Here is a 21,606-nt window from a genome sequence, read left to right on the forward strand (position 1 = left end):
AAGCGTGATTCGTCACTCCAGAGAACAGGTCTCCACTGCACAAGAGTCCAGTGGTGGCGTGCTTTACACCACTGCATCCGACACTTTGGATTGCACTTGGTGATGTAAGGCTTAGATGCAGCTGCCCAGCCATGGAAACCCATTCCATGGAGCTTTCTATGAACTGTTCTTGAGCTAATCTGAAGGCCACATGAAGATGGAGGTCTGTAGCTATTGACTCTGCAGAAAGTTAGTGACTTCTGCGCACTGTGCTCCTCAGCACGTGCTGACCCTGCTCTGTGATTTTACATGGCCTACCACTTTGTGGCGGAGTTGCTGTTGTTCCCAATTGCTTCCACTTTGTAATAACAGCACCAACAGTTGACCGTGGAATAGTGAGGAAATTTCACGAATGGATTTATTGCACAGGTGGTAACCTATCATGGTACCACGCTTGAATTCACTGAGCTCCTGCGAGCAACCCATTCTTTCACAAAAATTTGAAGTCTGCATGCCTAGGCGCTTGATCTTATACACCTTTGGCCATGGAAATGATTGGAACACCTGAATTCAATGATTTGGAGGGGTGTCACAATACTTTTGGCAATATAGTGTATGTGCTTTATGGTTTATTTGAACCCACATCAATACATCAGAAGTCAAGGAACTAAATTCGGTATTAGTAAAACAAACAAGACAAAGGATTTGATGCTCATATATTATTTATTCCTTTTAAATATTTTCCTCTTATAATATACATTTCTATCTTAAATAATACAAATGCGCTGTGCTAGATCTATTATTTCAAAGAATGCCCAGTACTTCCATGCTGCACTGAAATATATATATTTGTATAGACACGCTCGCCCACATACACACAAACAGCCATTCATCAAAAGAGCAAAGAGCTTGGAATTTATGGTCAGTTGTATACAGAGGAATGAACATAATCCTCTCCCCCTCTCCTCATTTTGGTACACAATATGTTGTATTTGCCATCCAGAACATTCTGCTAGAGAAGTATACATTTCAAAAATACATAATTTTCACACAAACAGCAACCATTAAGGAGTCTACTCAACCACACTGCCAACCAAAGCAAAACGAGCTCTGCTTAAATGTTCCGCGAAACCGCTATGGCATTAACACGTCTAAACTGGCATATCTGACGCTAGGAGATAACATTAACTGAGAAAAATAAATTAAAAAAATAAACGGAAGATCAGGACGAGATTATTTCACTTCTGTTTTTGTATATTTTGGTATATATATATATATATATATATATATATATATATATATATATATATATATATATATGCAAAGGGCGTATAACTACTAAACGACAGAAGTCATATCTCAGCTTCATCACAATGACATAATTACCTTCGATTGATTAACATTCACTCAGCTCTCAATAATATGAAAGGAATGGATTCAAGAATGCCTCAACAAAGCACATCTGAACTTAAGACAAAAAAAAAGTCTGGTCTCCTTCTTCATCAGTGGCAAACCTTTTTGGGAGACCCTGTGAGTACAATATCACTCTTTAACTCTTCCGTCTTATGTAAAGTCCTCTTGATTTTCGAAAAACGTCCAAAACAGGGAAGTGTGAAGGTCAGCATAGTGCGATCAGACAATCTTATCGATGCTTTTTAGCATGGATAACAATGTGGTGCAAAACAAGCAGGCCAAAAACGTGAAGAGGCTTAAGGAAAAACAAAACCAATCAACCAGTATTTCTTCACATAGCATACTGTTAACTATTTAAAGGCACAAACAGACCATATAAAACAGCTTTCTCATTTCATAATTAGCGATCTTGTAACAAAACTACCATGTAGGACGAGAAGCAAAGGGCACACGTTGAAAGCAGGCCTGTGCACGCGAGATAAAGTTTGTCCATTCACATTTGTAACTGACAGTTTGCGAGTTCTCTCGTATCTTTGTACACGTACAACAAATACACAGTATTTTCCTGCATTGCAGATCAGTAGCAGGTGACATTTTGAACTGAGTCAGACTGCTGACTCGGTGAATGAGAAGTTTTAGTGCAAACTAATGGAGTTGCGAAGGTGGATGTTAAGGAGTGGCGTGATAACCTTTGGTTTGCTGGGAAGGCAGAAAACGGGGAAACTCGGTGTGGGATATAAGGCAAGTCATGATGGGCGACGGGAGGACGAAAGCTCATTACACATTGGTCAGTCAACAGAATGGTAAGTTAACCAAATGCATTCTGGGATATTTGGTCCGCCACAATAAATCTGTGATCCCCCAACACCCTGTTATGACGACTGAACGAATGATTGGCCAGTGCATTGTGGATCAAACTGATTGGTGCCTCCTAAAAGACGGAGCTTGTGTTCAAATTTATCTAAAAATAAATATTTGTAACCTTCCATCTACAGATCATTAGTTCAATAAGGGTGCGTTTACTACCAAAAAGAGAATATTAGAGCTCTATTCCATAATTCAAGGTCATTGTTAATGTACCTGCATTAAGTTCTTTTTACACTCATTCAGCAAATATAAAAGATAACTGTAAAAATAAACACTCAAATTCATGGAGTGAAAAAATCACATTTTGGCGATCGGTACCTTTGAACTCAAGGTAGTTGTGCTCAGAATGCCGTTATATAAAGTCACAAGGGATAATAGTCGAAACTCTTAGTGCTACGCCGAGAGCATTTATCCTAAAGGAAGAAAAAAAAAATAAAAAATAGGAAAACAACAACAACTCCCTAAAGACTTGTGGCCATCCAGTTGATAGGACTTTGATTGTGTCATAACGTTTTGGGTTCTGGTTTCAGTGTATGGCTCCATTTAGACCTACTGAAGGTTTTTCAGCAGACGGCCGTAGCGGAAGTCGTAAACGTGGCGGCAGACAAACACCAGGTCGGGATCGATGTCGTTGGGCACGCAACGATGAGCTGGAATTACATAGTCGGAGGGAGGGACCAGGGGGCTACGTCTGGGTAAGCCCTCCTCATGACACTTCATCAAGGCACAAAATCTGAAACATTAAAGATCAGATCAAATTTGTACAAAGGAAAGGAGGTGATGATACATTTGACACTTGCAGTGAGGTGATGAATATCGCTTACCTACAGTACTGTGCTAATGTCAACACATAGCACTTATCCTCTATACATGCCACGCTGTTTTCATCCTGATGCCGAGATGCGAAAATCTCATTCTGGAAAAATTCACACAGCATTAATATTTTATTTTCATTTTAAGGGAATCCATGCTGTAAGTGTACTGAATAAATATTGCAACAAATACAATGTGAAATGAAAATTTAAATGTAGATACATCAAATACTTCCAGATACTGGCATGTTAAAATGTCCAAACGATAGTCAATGATCATGTTAGAGAGTGCTGGGACTCATTTGTTTGTCCAGTGTCCCTATTACAGTGGGTTACTGAACACAGGAAACTTGTGCTGCCTACTTCCTCTATGAAACTCATAATCAAAGGAAGTCAAATGTTGACATTGCTAGTCCCCGGAGGACCACACTGCTGTGCCATGAGCAATTCTAGACTCACCTCACAGTGCATGCTGGGAATGCGACCCCCCTGAGTGTGTTCTGGGCGGTAGTACCAAAACAAGCTCATCATCAGCTCCCCTAAAAGTAGGATTCAAGAATTGTGAGCTCTTCTGTGACTGCCATTGGCATATTAGAGAAAACAGTGTTTAGAGGAAGACTTACCCGACTCAGGGTCTTCCCAGAAGGCAGAGACTTTGGCCACATAAGGCAAGGACTTCTTCCTGGGACCTGAGCGCAGTAGCACGGCGTCTCTGACCCTGATCACCTCTCCATCTCTCTGCACTCCTTCATAGCACCTGCGCAGGGATGTTGATTCCTCACTCTTAAATCAAATGAAAAATAGAGAGTTTTATCCCACATTTTATCTCATTATACACTTTTGCATCAAGTTAGACAAAAAAAAACTAGGGGTCAACTTAAAAACCAGCCTAATTATTTTAAAAAGTTTTCTTAAGATAGATTAAGTAGTAGGTGGCTTGTCTGAACAACTAGTCTCAATGCATTTCAATAAAATTGCACTAATTTTAACTTGACACTGACTTTCAAATGCAACATGTGGGGAGTACGACTTAAAGACTTAAGATTTTTTAAAGTCGACATTAATGTAATAAAAGTTGACATCATTAATGAACAAATAAGCCTGAACCTTGAGCTGAGACTCAAAAGTTGGTTGCGTTGGCAGGTGGCATATGACAGTGCTGCCCACAAGTCTATTGTTCCTACACAACAGCTTATATCTCTCAGTTATTTTGTCTTTGGCTTGTTATATTTCTCACAGATTTTTGCTCCTTCTAAATCAGATACAGATAAAGTGAAAAAGTAAATAGTACATTTTTATGAATGCACTAGTGAGAGAGCGATTGCGTGTGAATTAATTCTACTGGTAGCATGTCTCTACTCTCTACTAATAGTGAAGCTGTGGGTTTTAGTTACTAGGAAATATATGCAGTTTCTGAGCTATTTTATTGATAAAACAGAACAGTATTGACAATACATCTCTGCACTTCTGAATGTTTCTGTGTGCGTGTGATCTGTGAGCTACTGTCTGTGTGCTTTTTGTACAAGCTGTTTAACACATAGAACTACCGGAACTCTATAACTACTAGAATGGTCATATAGCACCGACTGCACCGAATGTCATTTTTGTCATGTCATATTTTTTTGTCATGTCACATTTGAAGCTTCTATTAAGGTTTTAAATTAAAAGAACTGTATGTAAGAAATGTATTTCAATTAATCATAAAATGTCCCTGATATGTCAAGACATTAAGAAATCATGTTAATTTCAAATACTTATATCACTGACAACAGTTGTCCGTCCAGGATATTGTCATTTAAAAGTAAAGTTGCAGCCCTCAACTGATGTTGATGTTGACATGTTGTGTTTTGGCCTGAAGCGCCACCTTCCACCTATCTACCAATCACGAAGTCAGTAGTGTTTCGACATCCGGGTTGCCAGCTCTGCTCTAGTTACCACAGTTGCAGCTACAAACTTTTTGGATAAAAAATGTCTAAGGAGGGGGAGAGGGGATACACCGCTCTACAGTAATTTGAAAGTGATTGCAGTACCAGTTTTGGCCACATTCCTACACACAGTTCCTTTAAGTTTTATATGTCTATCATCATATTTTGTGTCAAAATCCTCAAACAAAATCCTTAATTTGAATAAAATCGTACAACATGGATTAAATGGAGCGCCAAACGGACGCAGATTGGTCTACATATTACAATTTTTTTTATAATATATAATTGTATAAGAGCTACTAGACTGCACCCGATGGTGCGTGCCTCGCTTTGTGTGTGGCAAGCGGGAGAGCAAAGTTTTTCACCGCAGTGGAGAATTGAAGGAGAATATTTTGTTAGACAAAAATATGTTGTGAATTATGGAAATTATTAGATCTATTTGTTTTTCAATACATTTAGACTTTTGGACTTTACAACGCTCTGGATTTTTTGGAAATGTTAGGATCACACGAATCGGAAACAATCTCTTTCTTGCTGACATTTCAAAAGGTAAAGCTACGTTTTATCTTAGCAATAGCATAAAAAATAACTAGAAAGTTGCTAGGCACCAGTGGCGTGCATCTTCATTGGCGGGGAAAACGCAAGGTACGCCATCTGTAATGCGTACGTCAATTTGACCATTATGGCCATTCTACGTTAAAAAAATACTCAGAACTCTTAATAAAATAACAATTTTAGAACAAAATATACACACATTTAGGAAGAGTCAGTGTACTATAGCTACATGGGTTTAATTTCAACAAAGTTATTACATTGCAAAATTTAAAAGCGGTCAAAATGACCACCTTGGTAGTTAAAACGTACATTCACCCAATACATTTTGAGCATCCAGATGGTATTATCAGATATATGTTGGGGTGCACACTCCGAGTATGCATTTATTTGTAATTCTAACTTAGAATAGAGGAATAAAAGTGGACTTCAAAGATTTCTTATCCCGTTGCACCCTCTATAGGCCACGATCAGCAACTAGTCGACATCAAGTTTAACACGTCATAGCAGAGCATTAAAGTCTACTAGTCAACTAGTCTGTGCAACCCCCTAGAGTAGAGCTAAAAAAAACAGCACGAATTTCAACGCAACATTAAAAGATGTCATATGACTGCAGAAGATTTTTTATGTTTTTGAAAGAAGTGACTTATGCTCACCAAGGCTGCATTTATTTAATCTGAAATGCAGTAAAAACTAGCCTGGTTAAAACCAGACCATTCTCAGTAGTAACTGAGTTATGGTCTGGCAAAGCTTCATAGACAAATCATTTCCAAAGGGGCGTCACCAACGGACGACGCTCAAATGCCTCTGGGCGCAATTGGATAGACCTAAAACCAATCAGAGCGATGAGGGAGATGACGTATGCAGAGCGACGGAGAAACATCTGAGACTCTGGCCGTTTCTCAATATGCGTTCTTGTCTGTACTTGTGTTCTCAAATAGGAAATGTCCCCAGTTTCCATTTCAGAAATCTGGTCACCTTACTTAAACCACATATTAATGTTTAATATATTATTTTTTAAATGTAAACGAAAAGAGGCAGGGTGTTTTATACTTCGTTTTATTATAAATATATAAGATAATCAATGTAGGCCTAGCTACGCGTTGCCTGAACCACATTTGTGTTGCTACTATGTTTAAGATTTTTTTTTTTTTACTGAAATGAGGCAGTTGTGTTTTATGATATATTTTGTATTGCGTCCGTGACTTGCCAAGTTTGACTCCGGAGAATGAACTCCCGAGGACGGGAGGACACTAGTCTGCCTACTCTGCTAATGGACAAGCAGCGTTCTTGACAGTAGGGATGGGCGATATCTTATCGTTTGCGATATACCGGTAAAAATTCTCCCCACGATAAGAATTTGCCTTCCCGCGATAATAACGATAAAGCCTAGTTGATGGCGCGACCCATCCGCACCGTGCCACCGCTGGCCGTCTCTTGATGCCCTAAACGTTATTACTTTATGATGGCCGCGGTGGCTGCGTTCGTCACTCTGTATAGCTGAACGGGGGTTGGAGAGAGAATTTCTTGTGGTGCCCCCCGCAGCACTTGGTGCTCTACGCGCAGTGCTTGATAGGAGCTGCGGCACTGAATCCGCATCTCACGTGCAGAACGAAAACAACTATGGTGGAAGCTGCGGAAGAGTTCATAGCTAAACGAGGGGCTACCTGAGGGCAATCTGAACCATACAGATGTATTTTCACTCGCTGAGCACTTGGACTGAGCGAGATTTGCTCTTTCTCAATCGATCGGTAAAGCACACTATTTCAGTTAATTTCAATGAATGCGCAGTGTATATGACGCACATTAAACACTAGTGTGAGGCGCGCGACTGAGAGTGCTCAGTGACACACACACACACTCAAAGAGAGAGCGAGAGAGTCTTATACCAAACAGAATTGACGTGCTACATGTAAACAATATCCTTTGTTGCATTTTCCTGTAAAGTAATGGCGTTTATTTGGAATTATTCAGCCTTTCGTGAACAGGAAGAAAGGAATGCACAAACGGGAATCTCATTGGCTGGCATTGATTTCAGCCAATCAGTTGGAATGAACGCTGACAACGTGATTAATATTCATGAACCCAGAAGCTCATTATTCCTTAGTGCAGTTTATTTTTATTAGTAGAATAATTCGTGGTATTATTATATTATCAACTCAAATTACTGAAGTTCTATCATTAAATCATTATTTTCAACTTTTTTGTAATCTGAAGACATTTTTGGGATAATTACTTTTGCTGTTTCTGCTATTTTTACCACTGTATGAATAAATACAGAATCGGTTTACATGTAAAACTTTTCATTGATTTAAAAATTATTTTTGTTTGTATTGTGTGACGTTTTTTAGCACAGTTGCACTATTTAAAAATTTCCTGCACTTTTACAGAAGACAATTATATCTGCAACTTTTCCATTTCTGAAAAGGCTGGTGTGGAATTTTACATAAAAAAATTATAAAAAAATTATTAATTATATATATATATATATATATATATATATATATATATATATATATATATATATATATATATATATATATATATATATATATATATATATATATATATATATATATATATATATATATATATATATATATATATATATATATATATATATATATATATATATATATATATATATATATATATATATATATAAAACATGGGGAATGATACTACATTTATCGTCATTGATATCGTTATCGCAATAAATACTAGAAAATATCGGGATACATTTTTAAGTCCATATCGCCCATCCCTACTTGACAGTATCACTCAGTATATATTTGTATATTTTAGGCTACAATAAAATGAAATATATGATAAAACACCACTCTGCCTCTTTTCATTTTCATTAAAAAAATATTATTAAACATATTATAGCCACACAAATGTAGTGCAGGCAAAGCATTTGATCTTCAATGCATGTATATAACAAAATATAAAAAAACAGGCCTCTATTCGTTTACATTAAAAAGAAAAAAACAAACATTAATTTTGTGTGTATATATAGGCTATGATTATCATTGTAATAAAATGAAATATGACATAAAACACAACCCAGTCTCTTTCTTTTAAATGTCAGTTTATGTGTGATCAATAGCCATTATAAAAGTATAAGTAAAAGGTAAAAGAAGCTATACAATAAATAAAAGCAATTCAGTCAAACAAAGTCAGCGCTTTTAGACTACAACAGTAAAGTTTAAAAGCTTAAAAATATAAAGTTATGAAACTTCACTTTGCCCTCAGACAAAACGATCTGTCAGGGAACAAATTATAGATTAATGAGAGCAAAGATCAGCCGTTAGATCTACACAAGACGAATCATATCTTATGTTTAACCACTACAGAGACATCAGCGGCAGACGTCAGAAGGACTGGCTGAGGAAAGGCTGCTCTCGGCGGGGTTAATGAGCGCTGAGCGCCACTGATCCAATGGAGCTCACAACTCCGAAAACGGCAGATCAAATTTTCAAAAAGGGGCTCTCTTTATAAATAAACCACGGATTTGAGCTTTAAACAACTACATTCTCGCCTGAAAAGGACTTAAAACTATATTTTGTGAAACATTAACACTACAAGAGGGCTCTCGCTAAGACCCATTCGTTTAGCCACCAAAGGGGCAAGCTGGTATATCAGACTTTTGCCGAATCCAGTCGGTAAGACAGCGATAACATCTTTTTTAGATATGAAGGCTTCGGGTGTTGTTCTTTGCTCGGGCTTTAACGAAAAGGAAAAGTTTAAATCGCTTAAAACAGACGCGATAGCTGATTCGAATGAGTGATGTTCCACGGCGGCATCCATCTTTGTAATGTACAAAATCTGCTTCACCATCGCTGCGCTGTCGTCATCGAGTAAAGCCCGCACCAACGTTTCTGATTGGGGCCGCGATTTCGAAGGATTTGGAAATGGGCTTGAATGGGTCTTTGCCAGACTACTTGCAGAGCAAATCTAAATTTGCCGGAAGTTGTCTGGGTTTTCCCAGGCTAAGTAAAAACAGTAATATTGTGAAATATAACAATACATTTTTTTAAATTTTATTTATTCCTGTGATTTGTATTCAGCTTTGTATTCCTGTGGCGAATCTGTATTTCCACAATTACTGTATTTCCAAATTCCTATAGAACATATGTAGCCCTGCCTTTTTTTGGTACTGCGCTCGTTGGGTTCTGGTTTGTATTTCCACAGTATGAAGGTAAGATCTTATGGATTTATGATATATTAAAATCGTCCTGGTCTACTGACATTTATATGACATCCGCTTCAAACATTACAGTGCTCATGATAACTTTTGTCAACTCTACAATAAGTAAATCTACTTGATCAGCCAATTACTCTTCCACAGCCATAGAAATATAGTATTACAGGTGTGAGTCTCGAAATGTCCGGTTCACACAGCAACTTACAGTTGCGTCTCGGATACTGTCTGTATGAATGTGCAATGAGAGTCAAGCCTGTATTCTCTTACCCATAACCACAGTGACAGTGACCAAAGCAATATCAAAGATGGCGACGTTCATAAAACTGAAAAGTCTTATCACTTTTGACACAACAGAGTAAACATGCACTAGCCTGATGTCTTTAACCGTTGCATCTTGCGCATGACACGACATTTGAGGCGCGCATAGAACACAAAACTGATGGGAGCTGCTCTGGTGGTTAAAAGTAACTCGAGACTGATTCTAAAACCTTCAGTTGACGCACAGCTCATATCTCCCTCACTGCAAGTTACCGAAAGCAAAACCACACACTAAACCCCTAAGGAGAGGAGAGTGGCTCGCTCGCAATGTATGACGTGACAGACAACTACAGGTAGTTGTCTAGTCCGGTTCCTTTCACACAGCACAAATTTTCTGAGAATGCGGTTGTAAGTCCTTAAAATGTACAGGTGTGAGTTTGGTTATAGAATGCAGTTGGTGACGGACTAAATAGATCTGAAGTACTGTGTAAACATTTCATAAACTGTATTTAATACAGATGTTTCAGTTCTTATTGGAGAAGAAAACAGCAGCATGATGCAAATGTTTTTTAAACACAACCGCTCATTGTCTGAGGTTTTCCCGCTGGACGTTCGTTTAAAATACTTGTTTAAAAGCACCTCACTGGAATTTACAAATCATGTCCTTTTCAATGAACACAATACAATGTTTACTATTGACATTTTGCAACAGCTGTTCTAAAGAAATTGCCTGGGACATTATTTTGTCATTTGTAAGGAATAAATGCAATATATCTTGAATTAATCGCTGCTTTAATTCTTGCTCTGAGCACCACCTAAACGTCTTTTTAGGAAAATTTCGATACACCAGGACAGGGCAACTCGAGTACGTACCATGATGAATACTTCCTTTTCTGTTGCCACACCAACAGGCAGCCAGCCGTTTGTTGCCCGGCGACGGCTGATCTTAGGCTGCTTGGCAGAGCCACTGCCATGGCCTGCTCCCAGCTGGCCATCCTTAATGTGGGGGCAAACAGCAGAGTCCCGCACCCCTGAACGAGAGCCACTGGGCGGCTTGGCCCTCTGAGGGCATTCCCGCCCCACTCTAATCTGCACCTGGGGTCGACTGGCGTCGGGAAGAGGTGTCTGCAGGTGGGGCACTGACTGGGTGGATGGAGGCACACTGGAAATGGGGCAGATGGACAGAGGCAGGGCAGAAGGCATCGTGATGGACGAGCTGTGGTCATCCAGAGGGTAAGAGTAGTCTTCTACAGAGCGGAGGAAAGAAAAATCATTGGTTCATAAAATGCTCAACATGCATTTATGATCATAAACAAACACCATATTGCATGTAATACAACCCAGCAGACTAATGCAGTCATAAATGAGTCAGTGTGCCAGATGCTGCGTGGTCAGATGCAAAGCTAAGAGCTGTAACCACAATTATATACAACCTTGAGGGGATTGGATTTTGTGACAGGAACTACATATCAATTTAGAAATGTGGAAACAGGGAAGCACTTGATTATTAATTCATAATTGAACTTCGAACAAAACAATGACAGTGCATTATCATTTCAATAACATCCAATTGCTATGATCCATGGGTGTCGTAAAGGTTGCGTGGGCAAAATGGATGAGCCAATCTTGGGAAACCTCCTGTCAATGGGCTATGCGGTTCCCATAGTGATGAGGAAATTTGAGGTGAGCCTGTGTCATTCTTCTGGTAATGCATAAAAAGAGAAGAAATGTGCATTTTTAGGGTTCATCTTAACCCCAGAAATTACATTATGTAACGATTTGTTCCAAAGCTGTACTACTGTATTTTTATCAATGGAGAACAAAAGGTGAATTTTCTTTTCACATCTTGATCTTTCATTGTGACCATATAGGTTCAAGTAACAAAAAATAATACAAAGCAAATCACATACAGTACGTTTCATGCACTAAATAATTCCTTATGATTTGATTTTTATATGGAAAAGATCTGTGCGAACAATAATTAAAATTCTCCTTTTTTGTAAAGCATATGCTTTTGGCGCGACATGAGGGTAACACAAGTAAAAAAATAACAAGATCATTTATTTCAACACTGATTGGACTATCCCTTTAAGATTTAACTGGTCTAGAAATGCATGCTTGTTACTTTTCATGCATTACCCAGGAGAATGTTTTTTTGGGGGGACCTACTTCTTTGAAAAGCCTATATGTGAGACTAACTGTGGGTAACGAATCTGTGCAATTACAAGAAATTAAAAGTGCATAGTTGAGAACTGTCAAATTAGAGGAAAATCCATTAACTCTGAATACAAAGTTTTATACTTCATAAATCGTCAGATGTGCCAGATGCTGCAAGGTCAGATACAAAGCTGTAACCACAATTATATACAACCTTGAGGGGATTGGATTTTATGACAGGAACTACATATCAATTTAGAAATGTGGAAACAGTGAAACAATTGAAAATGTGCAAATATCAGAAATCAAAAGTGCATAGTTGGGAACTGTCAAATTAAGAGTTAAAAAAAAAAAATTAAGTTTTATACTTCATAAATCGACCTTTAAAACTACAACAAAAGAACACATACAATAGCAGATAAAACGTATTAATAACATCAACATACTGATTAAATGAAATGTGTCCCTCAATCTATTGCTGCCATGGTATGTCATTTTAAAAAGACATAAGTCTTCCATTTTTCAATTAAATTGGAAATCTTGTTAGGCTGCCGAGTTCCATTTTTAAGTAATTAAAATGAGGTTTAGTCTATACGCATGGTCAAATCAGCTCAGGGTCAGAGGTCATTGACTGAAGGAACTGAGTGACTTATCTGAAATCAATTATCTCTTGAATTACAGTGTTACTGACCACTTAAAAAATTACTCTTTAAAAGCTGATTAACAAGTTGGTGATTTTAACCTGCAGCAGGGCAGACTCCTTCAGGGACCTCTCATGCAAAAGATCAGGGTCTATCACCCTACCCATCCCCTGAGGTTTGACATCAATGAATAGCAAATGTGGACATTTTATTACAACCTAGAATCCAGAAAATCTGATAGAAGCAACAAGTGTAAATTGAACACCAAATCAAACAGCCCTCAAACCAAGTGCACACAATGACATGCGGCTGGAGTGGTAATCAATGGTCTACACAAATAATAGATAACAATACTTAAGATAACCCTGTTCACAGTGCTTGGTCTCTGTAGACTGAGTCTGGGTAAGTGTGTACGGAAAAACGCAGTCAATGTACATTCACTCAAGCATGAAGTGTTGCGTTATTAGAACAAAACTTCACTTCCCTCTGCAGTATATAGACAGCTTTACTAGATTTGCACTCTCCTAATACTCAGTTTTTAGCGCACACAGTATTAAACGGTTCAGTATTGCACTTTGTGTATGAGAGAATAGTAAAGCTTTGCATTTTCAAAAATTACACAATTTCCACATCCATTTAATAGCAAACCGAATATACCAAGTTTAAAGTAATGCTAAAATGCCTCTGCTTTGCTTGTTTTTCTTGTCACGGTAAAAGTCACGCTGTACCTAAAGAGAAACCCACAGAGTCAGATTACTGTCTCATTAACGGAGATTACGGCGAGTGAAAAATTACATTGTATAACCCAGCCGTGTGGTTAAAAACCAACAAGGGAGCATGTCTGCGGAGGTCTCTGCCTGTGCCGACGTTCACAGGCGGCTGCGAGACCACAGCTGCCACCTCACAATGAACAGACAGTTCAAGTCTCCTGCCAACAAAAATAACCAGCACCCTCCCCACCTGTGGCAATTACTCACATGCAAACCAACAGCGAACAGACTGCAGGGAACATGCATCCACAATGACGTGGCTGGGGAAGGGAATTTCATATCATTTGTCTCCTATTCAAGCCGTTACTTTTTTCCCCACAAGTCCTTGATGCAACCTCAACGGGGTTTCTCTTGACATCTTTTAATGTCACTGTATTTGGTGTGTACACCTATAGAGCAATCACTTTAAAGACTCATTCATAAAGACATCTACCGCCAAGACTGTCAAGGCTGAGGATAAAAGCATGGTGTAGAATGATGAATGTGGAAATCACTTCATCCACTTAAAAAGATAAGTTTTCTCTAAAAATCTGACTTGTTCATTTGCACATTGAAGTTTTCCACAAAAAAAAGCCATCTCTCAAATCATAGAGGAGATGCAACAGTGTTACTTTTTATGAATACCTTATGGATAAGTGAAAATTTTTATGGAAAAAACATGCCATTTTACATCTAAAAATTTTTTTTAATTGGCAAAACATCATTACTCCAGTCTTCCGTGTGACATAATGGTGATATGGTGCTTAAGAAACATTTCTTATAGTTATCAATGTTGAAAACAGCTGTGCTGCTTAATATTTTTGTGGAAACTATGATCATGATTCTTTAAATAGAAAGTTGAAAAGAACAGCATTTATTTGAAATAGATCAATCTTTTTCGTAACATTATAAATCTCTACTGTCACTTCCGATCAATTTAATAGATCCTTGCTGAATTTAAGTATCTTTCCAAAAAAAAGTCCAAAAAAAGGTTTAAAATATATGTTATGTGTTTAAAATAAGTTTGACCACGGCTTTAAAAGAACATAATTTTAATTCATTCAATTATAATACATATAACATACATAGGATAATACAATCTTTAAAGGAACATGCCAACTTTTTGGGACTTTAGCTTATTCACCGTATCCCCCAGAGTTACATAAGTCCATACATACCATTCTCATCTCTGTGCGTGCCATAACTTTGTCTGACACACCCACCGCTAGCCTAGCTTAGCACAAAGACTGGAGTTAAACGGCTCCATCTAGCCTACTGCTCAATAAATGACAAAAAAATAGCAACATTTTCCTATTTACATGTTGTGGTGTGTATTGTTACATCGTGTACTAAGACCAACGGAAAATTAAAAGTTGCGATTTTCTAGGCGGATATGCCATACCATGGGTGCAGCAGGCGCAATAATATTGCACAGCGCCTGAAAATAGGCTTACTTCCTTCAATATAACCAATGTGACAACCTGCTTGCACTGAGAGCGTGTTGGGGACTATATGTTGGCGTTATTTTGTCACTTATTGAGCATCAGGCTAGCTGGATCCATTCACCTCCAGTCTTTGTGCTAAGCTAGGCTAGCAGTGGGTGCATCAGACAGAGTTATGGCACGCACGGAGATGAGAATGGTATGTATTGACTAGGCTTGCTACGATAGTCGGTGTTGCCGGTGTTACCAGTGTTCAGACTCAACACCGGTTACATCACTTGCCCACCGTGGCACCGCCCACCGTCTTTTTGATTTTTTTATAGTAATAAAATAATTTAGTTCAGTTAGAGAACAGACAATACAAATAAAAACTGAACGTATCTGCTTAATAAAGCAGGATCCGACTGTGAGTTTCGGCAGCGGCAGGAGTCATTCATCAGATTTAAGAGTGAGGAGCTGACTGAGATGTTCGCGGAAGATTTGGTTTCAAAGCGAAACGTAAAAGTGCCTATTTAAGGGAGTTTGTCATTTGTTTTGTTGTTGTGTTTTTCATTAAAAACAATAGGCTAATGAACCCACAATTCAAGCAACCCACAGCCGAATTGGATTTGAATTTTAATTCAAAACCGAAAGTAAAATGTGCACGGCCACACAGAGCGGGCATTGTTTACTTTCGCCTGGCTCCGCAGTGCGAGCCTCCGCGCTACGCTGACTGTGCGCATTTATTTATTTTTGCGGGCGCGTCGAGTATAAACAAGGCTTTACGGACGAACTGTTATTCATTCATGGCGTGCATCTCAATCATAGACTGATCAATGCTTGATCAGTGCCCTGACTACTGAACTAGGGAACTGATTGAGACGCACCCATGGCCTCATAGAGCTCATTTACAGACGAGCTGTCATTCACGGTGTGTGCGCACTGGCGCGTTTTCAGTTCAGAGCGGTCGTGTGCATGTTACTTTCGGTTAGATAGAATTAGTGATTTAAAACCCGTTTTACCGGTGTTGTCACACATCAATTAACCGGTGGGAAAATTTCCTCACCGTCACATCCCTAGTATTGACTTATCCAACTCTGGGGGATACGGTAAATAAGCTAAAGTCCTTAAAAGTTGCCGTGTTCCTTTAAGAGATAATAAATTGCTTTTCTCTTACAGTTACTGTTCTTCAAAAAAAATCATTACTTGGTACATATAGGATTAAGCATGGTCAAATTTAAACCTAAAAAAAAAAAGTCAATATTACAACAACTTAAAGTTTAACGGCGTCTTGCTAGCTTGCAGTTTCTTCATTTTATCAAATGCAGCCCTACTTAAATATAAAATGTGACAGTTTACCAATTCTTACTTTCTCCTCAATACTTCAATCATAAGAACAGCAGGCAATCAGTTTCAAGTTTAAATGCTCAAACATCCTTGTAAAGTTACAGTTATGGAACTATAGACAAAATGATAGACATCTTTATCTTTCGTTCCATTTCTCATCCTACCTTTTTCCATTTTGTGCATGCAGCTGGAGCATCCTGCGTTGTACGAGCAGCCCCTGCTAGCGATGGGTTGCGTGGGTCTGTAGGCATAGCTGTTGAGCCTGCAGGCTTCTCCATAGCAGGTGCCCACAGAGTTACAGTACGCCGGATGAGGGATCCCTGTTGTATGGGAAACCGAAGAGGGCAGCAGTTTTGGTCTCTGGACCCCACTAGTGCACATCGCCACCTGGGGTACTGACGAGGGTGTGTGGCTTCCGGGATTTGAGCTTACAGGAAGCCCCGGAGTCCCGTGATGGGCAATGTGGACATAGTACCCAGGGTAACATGGATAGGAATGGGCACCGATGGGCATCGCTGGATGTGTCAGGGTGTGAGGAGAGGGAAGAAATCCCTTCAGAGAATGTTCATCGGTTTCCGGGAAGGTTTTCTGGCCGAGGAACAGGGCTAGTCTATGGCAGTACTCCACTGATGTCTCCTGGGAACAGCAGTAATATGATTTCACATCAGTCTCTGTTTTCTCTTCCTTCACAGGCTTCAGGGGAAAGCCGAGCATGGATCTGCACTGATATCCGGGGCTAATAAAGCCATGGCTTCCTGTGCTCCCATCCCACAATGCCTCAGCGTGGAGGGCTTGCTTCTCGCAGAGGCTGCAGCATTGCTGCGCTACTTTTAACTTGGACTGACAGGCCAAGTTGAGCTGCTGTTTACGCGATTTAGACTGTAGCTGTTTCCCTCGCACTCCACAGCCGCTCGGTTTGCCATCTGTTTTACCTCTGCGCTTCACTCCAGAGGATGTGCTGGTCAGCTTGAGCAGGGCGGCCGCATTTAAACCGGCCAGGCGCTTGGGAGCAGGACTGTTTAGAGTCTGTAGATCAATAGCTTCGGCTTCCGTCTTCGCTTTTTTGTGGTTCCGACATTGTTCGGTCTCTCCGGTACACGTGCGTTTTCGGTTGTCTTGGACTTTTCTGGAACAATCATTATCTTTCGCTGTGTCTTTAGAGAGAGAAGCGTCTCCTTTTGTCTGCTGCTGCTTCTTTGAGAGTTTTGAAGTCTGTTGAGGGTCCTCTCTGTCCAACAGCAGACTGTTAACAGCCTCTGCATTCAGAGAGGCCAGCCGTCTCTGGCGAGGTTCAGGGATGAATTCTGTGTATAAGGCAGATTTATCTGGTTTCACTTTGCTTTTTGGTTCAGGCGCTGACCGGCAAGTCTTACAGGCTTTCTTGCGACACTTGCAGATTTTCGCCTTCCCCTGCATTTCCTTCACCTTGGCCTTCATGCTGTTCCTACAAGTTTCGTTCTCGTCCAAGCGCGTCAGTACGACACAGCAGTTAAGCGCACTCACTTCACCCAATCCATGTCGTCCCCTTAGGGGGTACAGCTTCCGGTCTCGCTCTGTGGTCTTCCCTTTTATTTCCTTACCTTTTCTTCTTTGGGTAGAGCATCTTTTAGCCTTCTTTTCTGGCCAAGTTCTGTCCATAGTTGTCTGACAGCTCACCTGGTCCGCAGATTCACTCTTATATCCACATAAAGAGTTCCTCTGCCGTGCATGGGTCATCACACTCTGTCATGCAAAACCTATAAAAGTAAATATAAAGCATTGTTAATGATTAATTTCCAAACTGTAACCACTATGATTAAATATATAATGTGTACAGGAGCCATTATGAATTCCATAACCTTTACTAATTTATATAAATGCGACTGACTATATAAACCAAAGCTAAAAAAAATCAGCACAAATGTGGCCTCATGTGCCACCTTAATCAGGTTTCTGGTCTGGCAAGAGTTTAAAGAATTTTAATTGGGAAGGGACAAACATAGTTACTAATCTGCAAAGGTGCAATGAACTATTTTTTTTAATGAGCATATGTTGTTTTGGCCTTTTGTAACAAACATCTTTCAACGTGAATTCCCCACAAACAATGCATAAAACATTATTTTAATATTTTATCTTAGCAGGCAAGTAACACTTACATTTTACATTTAATTCATTTATTACATTTGACTCTAATAGACCTGGAACACTGCCATAATTAGCCTATGTCAATTATTTAAATGAATGATGATGTAGTTGCTAAAACATATACAGTGAGACCGCATAAAACATAATATTATGACATTGTGGGTTATGATTGATGTGATGGAACCACAATGTCTGAACTTTAAATCAGCTATTCTAATTTACATCTTGCATCATTTAAACGGATATTTCACACAAAACTGAACACCCTCTCATCATTTATTCACCCTTGTTATGTTTCAAAATAAGGACCTTTCATTAGCTTTAAAACAACATGATGGGGAGTAAATAATGACAGGATGTTCCTTTAAGAGATAGAGAGTCACCTGATCTGTAAAGAATTACATAGTCATGGTGCTTCTAATAGTTTCTTAAGTGCCCATTAAATTGTTGCTCTCCAAATAAAAACTATTCGATTTGCAATTTTGTGGTACATAAGGTTGAATACTTAACTCAAATGTCAGATGAGAAATGAATGCAAGAAATATTTCTGACGATTTATCATGTCCAACATGTTTCCCCAAGACCTATTGATTAACTGAAAGGCAAGTCAGGGGTCAAACACACACAGAGACATGACAGTAATTGGGCTCCATATGAAACTTAACACTTACTGACACAAAACACTAACTGCTCTGACCTATTGACAAGTTCCTCTTTCTTTAAAAAGGAACAGAAGTCCTTGAGGCTTTCCAACGGACTCTGAAGTTAGACCTAAAATCTATTATTAGTCAAAAGCATATTTTAATGTTTGATGAATCCCTTTAGTTTTAAATATGATTTTGAGTTTTATGTTCTGTATTATTAGGATCACTGTGCTCCACCATGAAAGACAGAAGAGCTTTGAAAAAGTATGAATGCTACAGGCTTGCTTGGATTGTGTGAATAGATTCATTTATTCATGTGCTTGGTTATTAAGTTTGACAGCTGCTGTATTTGAATCTCCATCTGTCAAATAAAAGAGGTCATCATAACCATCAGTCAAGCCCAGACGCATGCAGTGCTCTCCTTTACAACGCACAGAGCAAGTTCAGCACCCGTGAAAGACACATTTTTGTTTCACATTCCCAAAACCAAACTGTAAAATATGGACACAAAAAGGCATCTACCATAATTGACAACTGTAGCATTCTCTCATTTCAGCACAACACTCCTCTTCAGCTGTCCTACTGCTCTACCATTTAAAACCATTCACCCATGCACCAGATAAAGAGGGGAATCATTCTGTAGTTCGAACCCCAAAAGTGACTACACTTTAAATATTTAGTTATACTAAAAGTAAAATAACCAAACATACACAATATTGATCTCGACTGTAAATAAGTTGTAGTCAAATTATTATTTTGTTAACATTGCGCAAAAGAAAAAGTTTAACAATTTCCAATTGACCAAGAATCAGAATTAACCCAGGAAAACAAATCTAGGTTGAAAGCATATTACTTCTCTTCTTCTGCTTTATAAAGTTACTTAAAGATTGCTGCAATTAAAACCTAAAGTGTGTTCACAAATGTGAAAAGCTGTAAACAAAATGTCTAAGTGCCACTAAAAACTAAATCAACAGTCTGTAATTGTGAATGTCACAAGTTATTGATCTGGAGGGATGTGTGGCTCATAAAATAATAGACTAAGTGCTGGTCATGTCCAATTGAGTGACAACTCTCCAGTGGAAGGTAGCTGGAGGATGAATTGTTGGTTCCCTTTCAGGAGGGGTGAAGGGAAATGGACTGCTGCCCATAATTTACACCCATTGGGTGTTGTTGTTTTTTCGGGTTGAGGTATAAACCCGACTTTCTGGCAAATAACCGGATAGCCATCTGGCGTTTCGGGCATAAAACGAAAACGTTCAAGAGAAAATGCATTCAGTCTGCACTTTAATGGGTGGATTAATGCGGTTTAACATGATATCTGACGCGTGGAGCTATCTGAAGTTGCTCTTTCCTTCGTGTGATTTGAAATTCACCCCTCACTCACTGTATACAAATACATTATGTTCTTCTTTCCTCCTACACTGCAGATACGGAGAAGGGGAAGGTGTGGATTTGGGGGGGGGGGGGGGGGGGGGGGGACTGAAAAAAGGAGAAAACACACCAGAGTGAAATGTACAGCGCGATTAAAGTAATCCGGGATAAAGGCAGCAAGCGCGTGCTGGAGGTGTATGATGATGAGAGGAGCTCGCGCGGCTCATAGGGCGTATCACACACACAGTAAAAAAAAAAAACATCGCTGTTCGCCTCACATCCAATGGTTTCTGCCACCGCATACCTCCGACCTGCAAACCGAACCAGTAAACTCGAATCCGAGCGATTAATGCCAGTGCTGAAAATGACACTAAACGGCCAACCGTGAGAATCAAACGCCGAAGCGGGTAGCGCTCGCTCGGTCGGTCCCTGCCGAAATTTCCGAGCTTCGCGATGGTATCCTGAGCACGATGAAAGAACAGTTTTCGCAAGTCGAACTAAAAAGCGTTCCTCGAACCGAATTCACACAGCAATGATTAAGAATCATGTCATATTTCAGGCTTCCCCCCCACCGGAGAGAGCGCGAGCGCGAGAGAAAAGCGCATAACCAAGATAAAACAGATTAGTAATCCTTCATTTACCTCGTCATCCACTCACTCCGCTGATTTCCCGATCAAATAATCACATTCCGCAAGCAACGAGGGTCCTGTTGTTGGGCTATTACAACAATATCGATGTTCAACAGTGAAATGAAACGAGGGGAGCACACAGCTGACAAGACACGTTTAATCGGTGACCTACTTCCGAAGTAGCGTGCTGCTCGAGATAATATTCATGCGCTGCATTCGTGAAAGCCGCTGCTGCGCTGGGACGAGGTCTCGTTGGCATCACTCAGGTAGTTGAGTGATGAAAAATGCAAAAACGACAGGCATCGGCTGAGATTTAGACCCCAAAGCTCCGTAAAACTCACTGTTGGTCAGTGCTTGGTCTCACGCAGTGAGCAAGTGCCTTGGATCAACAGCTATTACATAATGGACAGCCTTGGACTATCTCATCATCAGCAATACTCAGAAACTAGATAATGAAATAATTGCCAAAGGGAAAAAAGTTTGCATGAGGTTATCAGAGATGTCTAGGCA

At 39.5% G+C, this 21,606-nt stretch overlaps 1 protein-coding gene across 2 annotated transcripts in view; it reads right to left on the reverse strand.

Moving 5' to 3' along the window:
• Positions 1-686: 686 nt before the first annotated feature.
• Positions 687-21,606, reverse strand: part of bahd1 (bromo adjacent homology domain containing 1) — a 45,240-nt gene continuing 24,320 nt past the window's right edge. The window contains exons 1-7 of one of the 2 annotated variants that reach the window (XM_079832576.1): positions 21,269-21,500; positions 16,493-18,064; positions 10,887-11,260; positions 3,695-3,854; positions 3,531-3,610; positions 3,084-3,175; positions 687-2,992 (exon numbers count right to left, since the gene is read on the reverse strand). In XM_079832576.1, the coding sequence (XP_079688702.1) occupies positions 2,809-2,992; positions 3,084-3,175; positions 3,531-3,610; positions 3,695-3,854; positions 10,887-11,260; positions 16,493-18,044 (2,442 nt within the window). In that variant the 5' untranslated portion in view covers positions 18,045-18,064; positions 21,269-21,500 and the 3' untranslated portion in view covers positions 687-2,808. Of the gene's footprint in view, positions 2,993-3,083; positions 3,176-3,530; positions 3,611-3,694; positions 3,855-10,886; positions 11,261-16,492; positions 18,065-21,268; positions 21,501-21,606 lie in introns of those variants that run through there. The other variant, XM_079832575.1, reaches the window with a different exon arrangement.

The sequence above is a fragment of the Gobio gobio genome (genome assembly GCF_949357685.1).
Source record: "Gobio gobio genome assembly, chromosome: 13".
Classification (NCBI taxonomy): Eukaryota; Metazoa; Chordata; class Actinopteri; order Cypriniformes; family Gobionidae; genus Gobio; species Gobio gobio.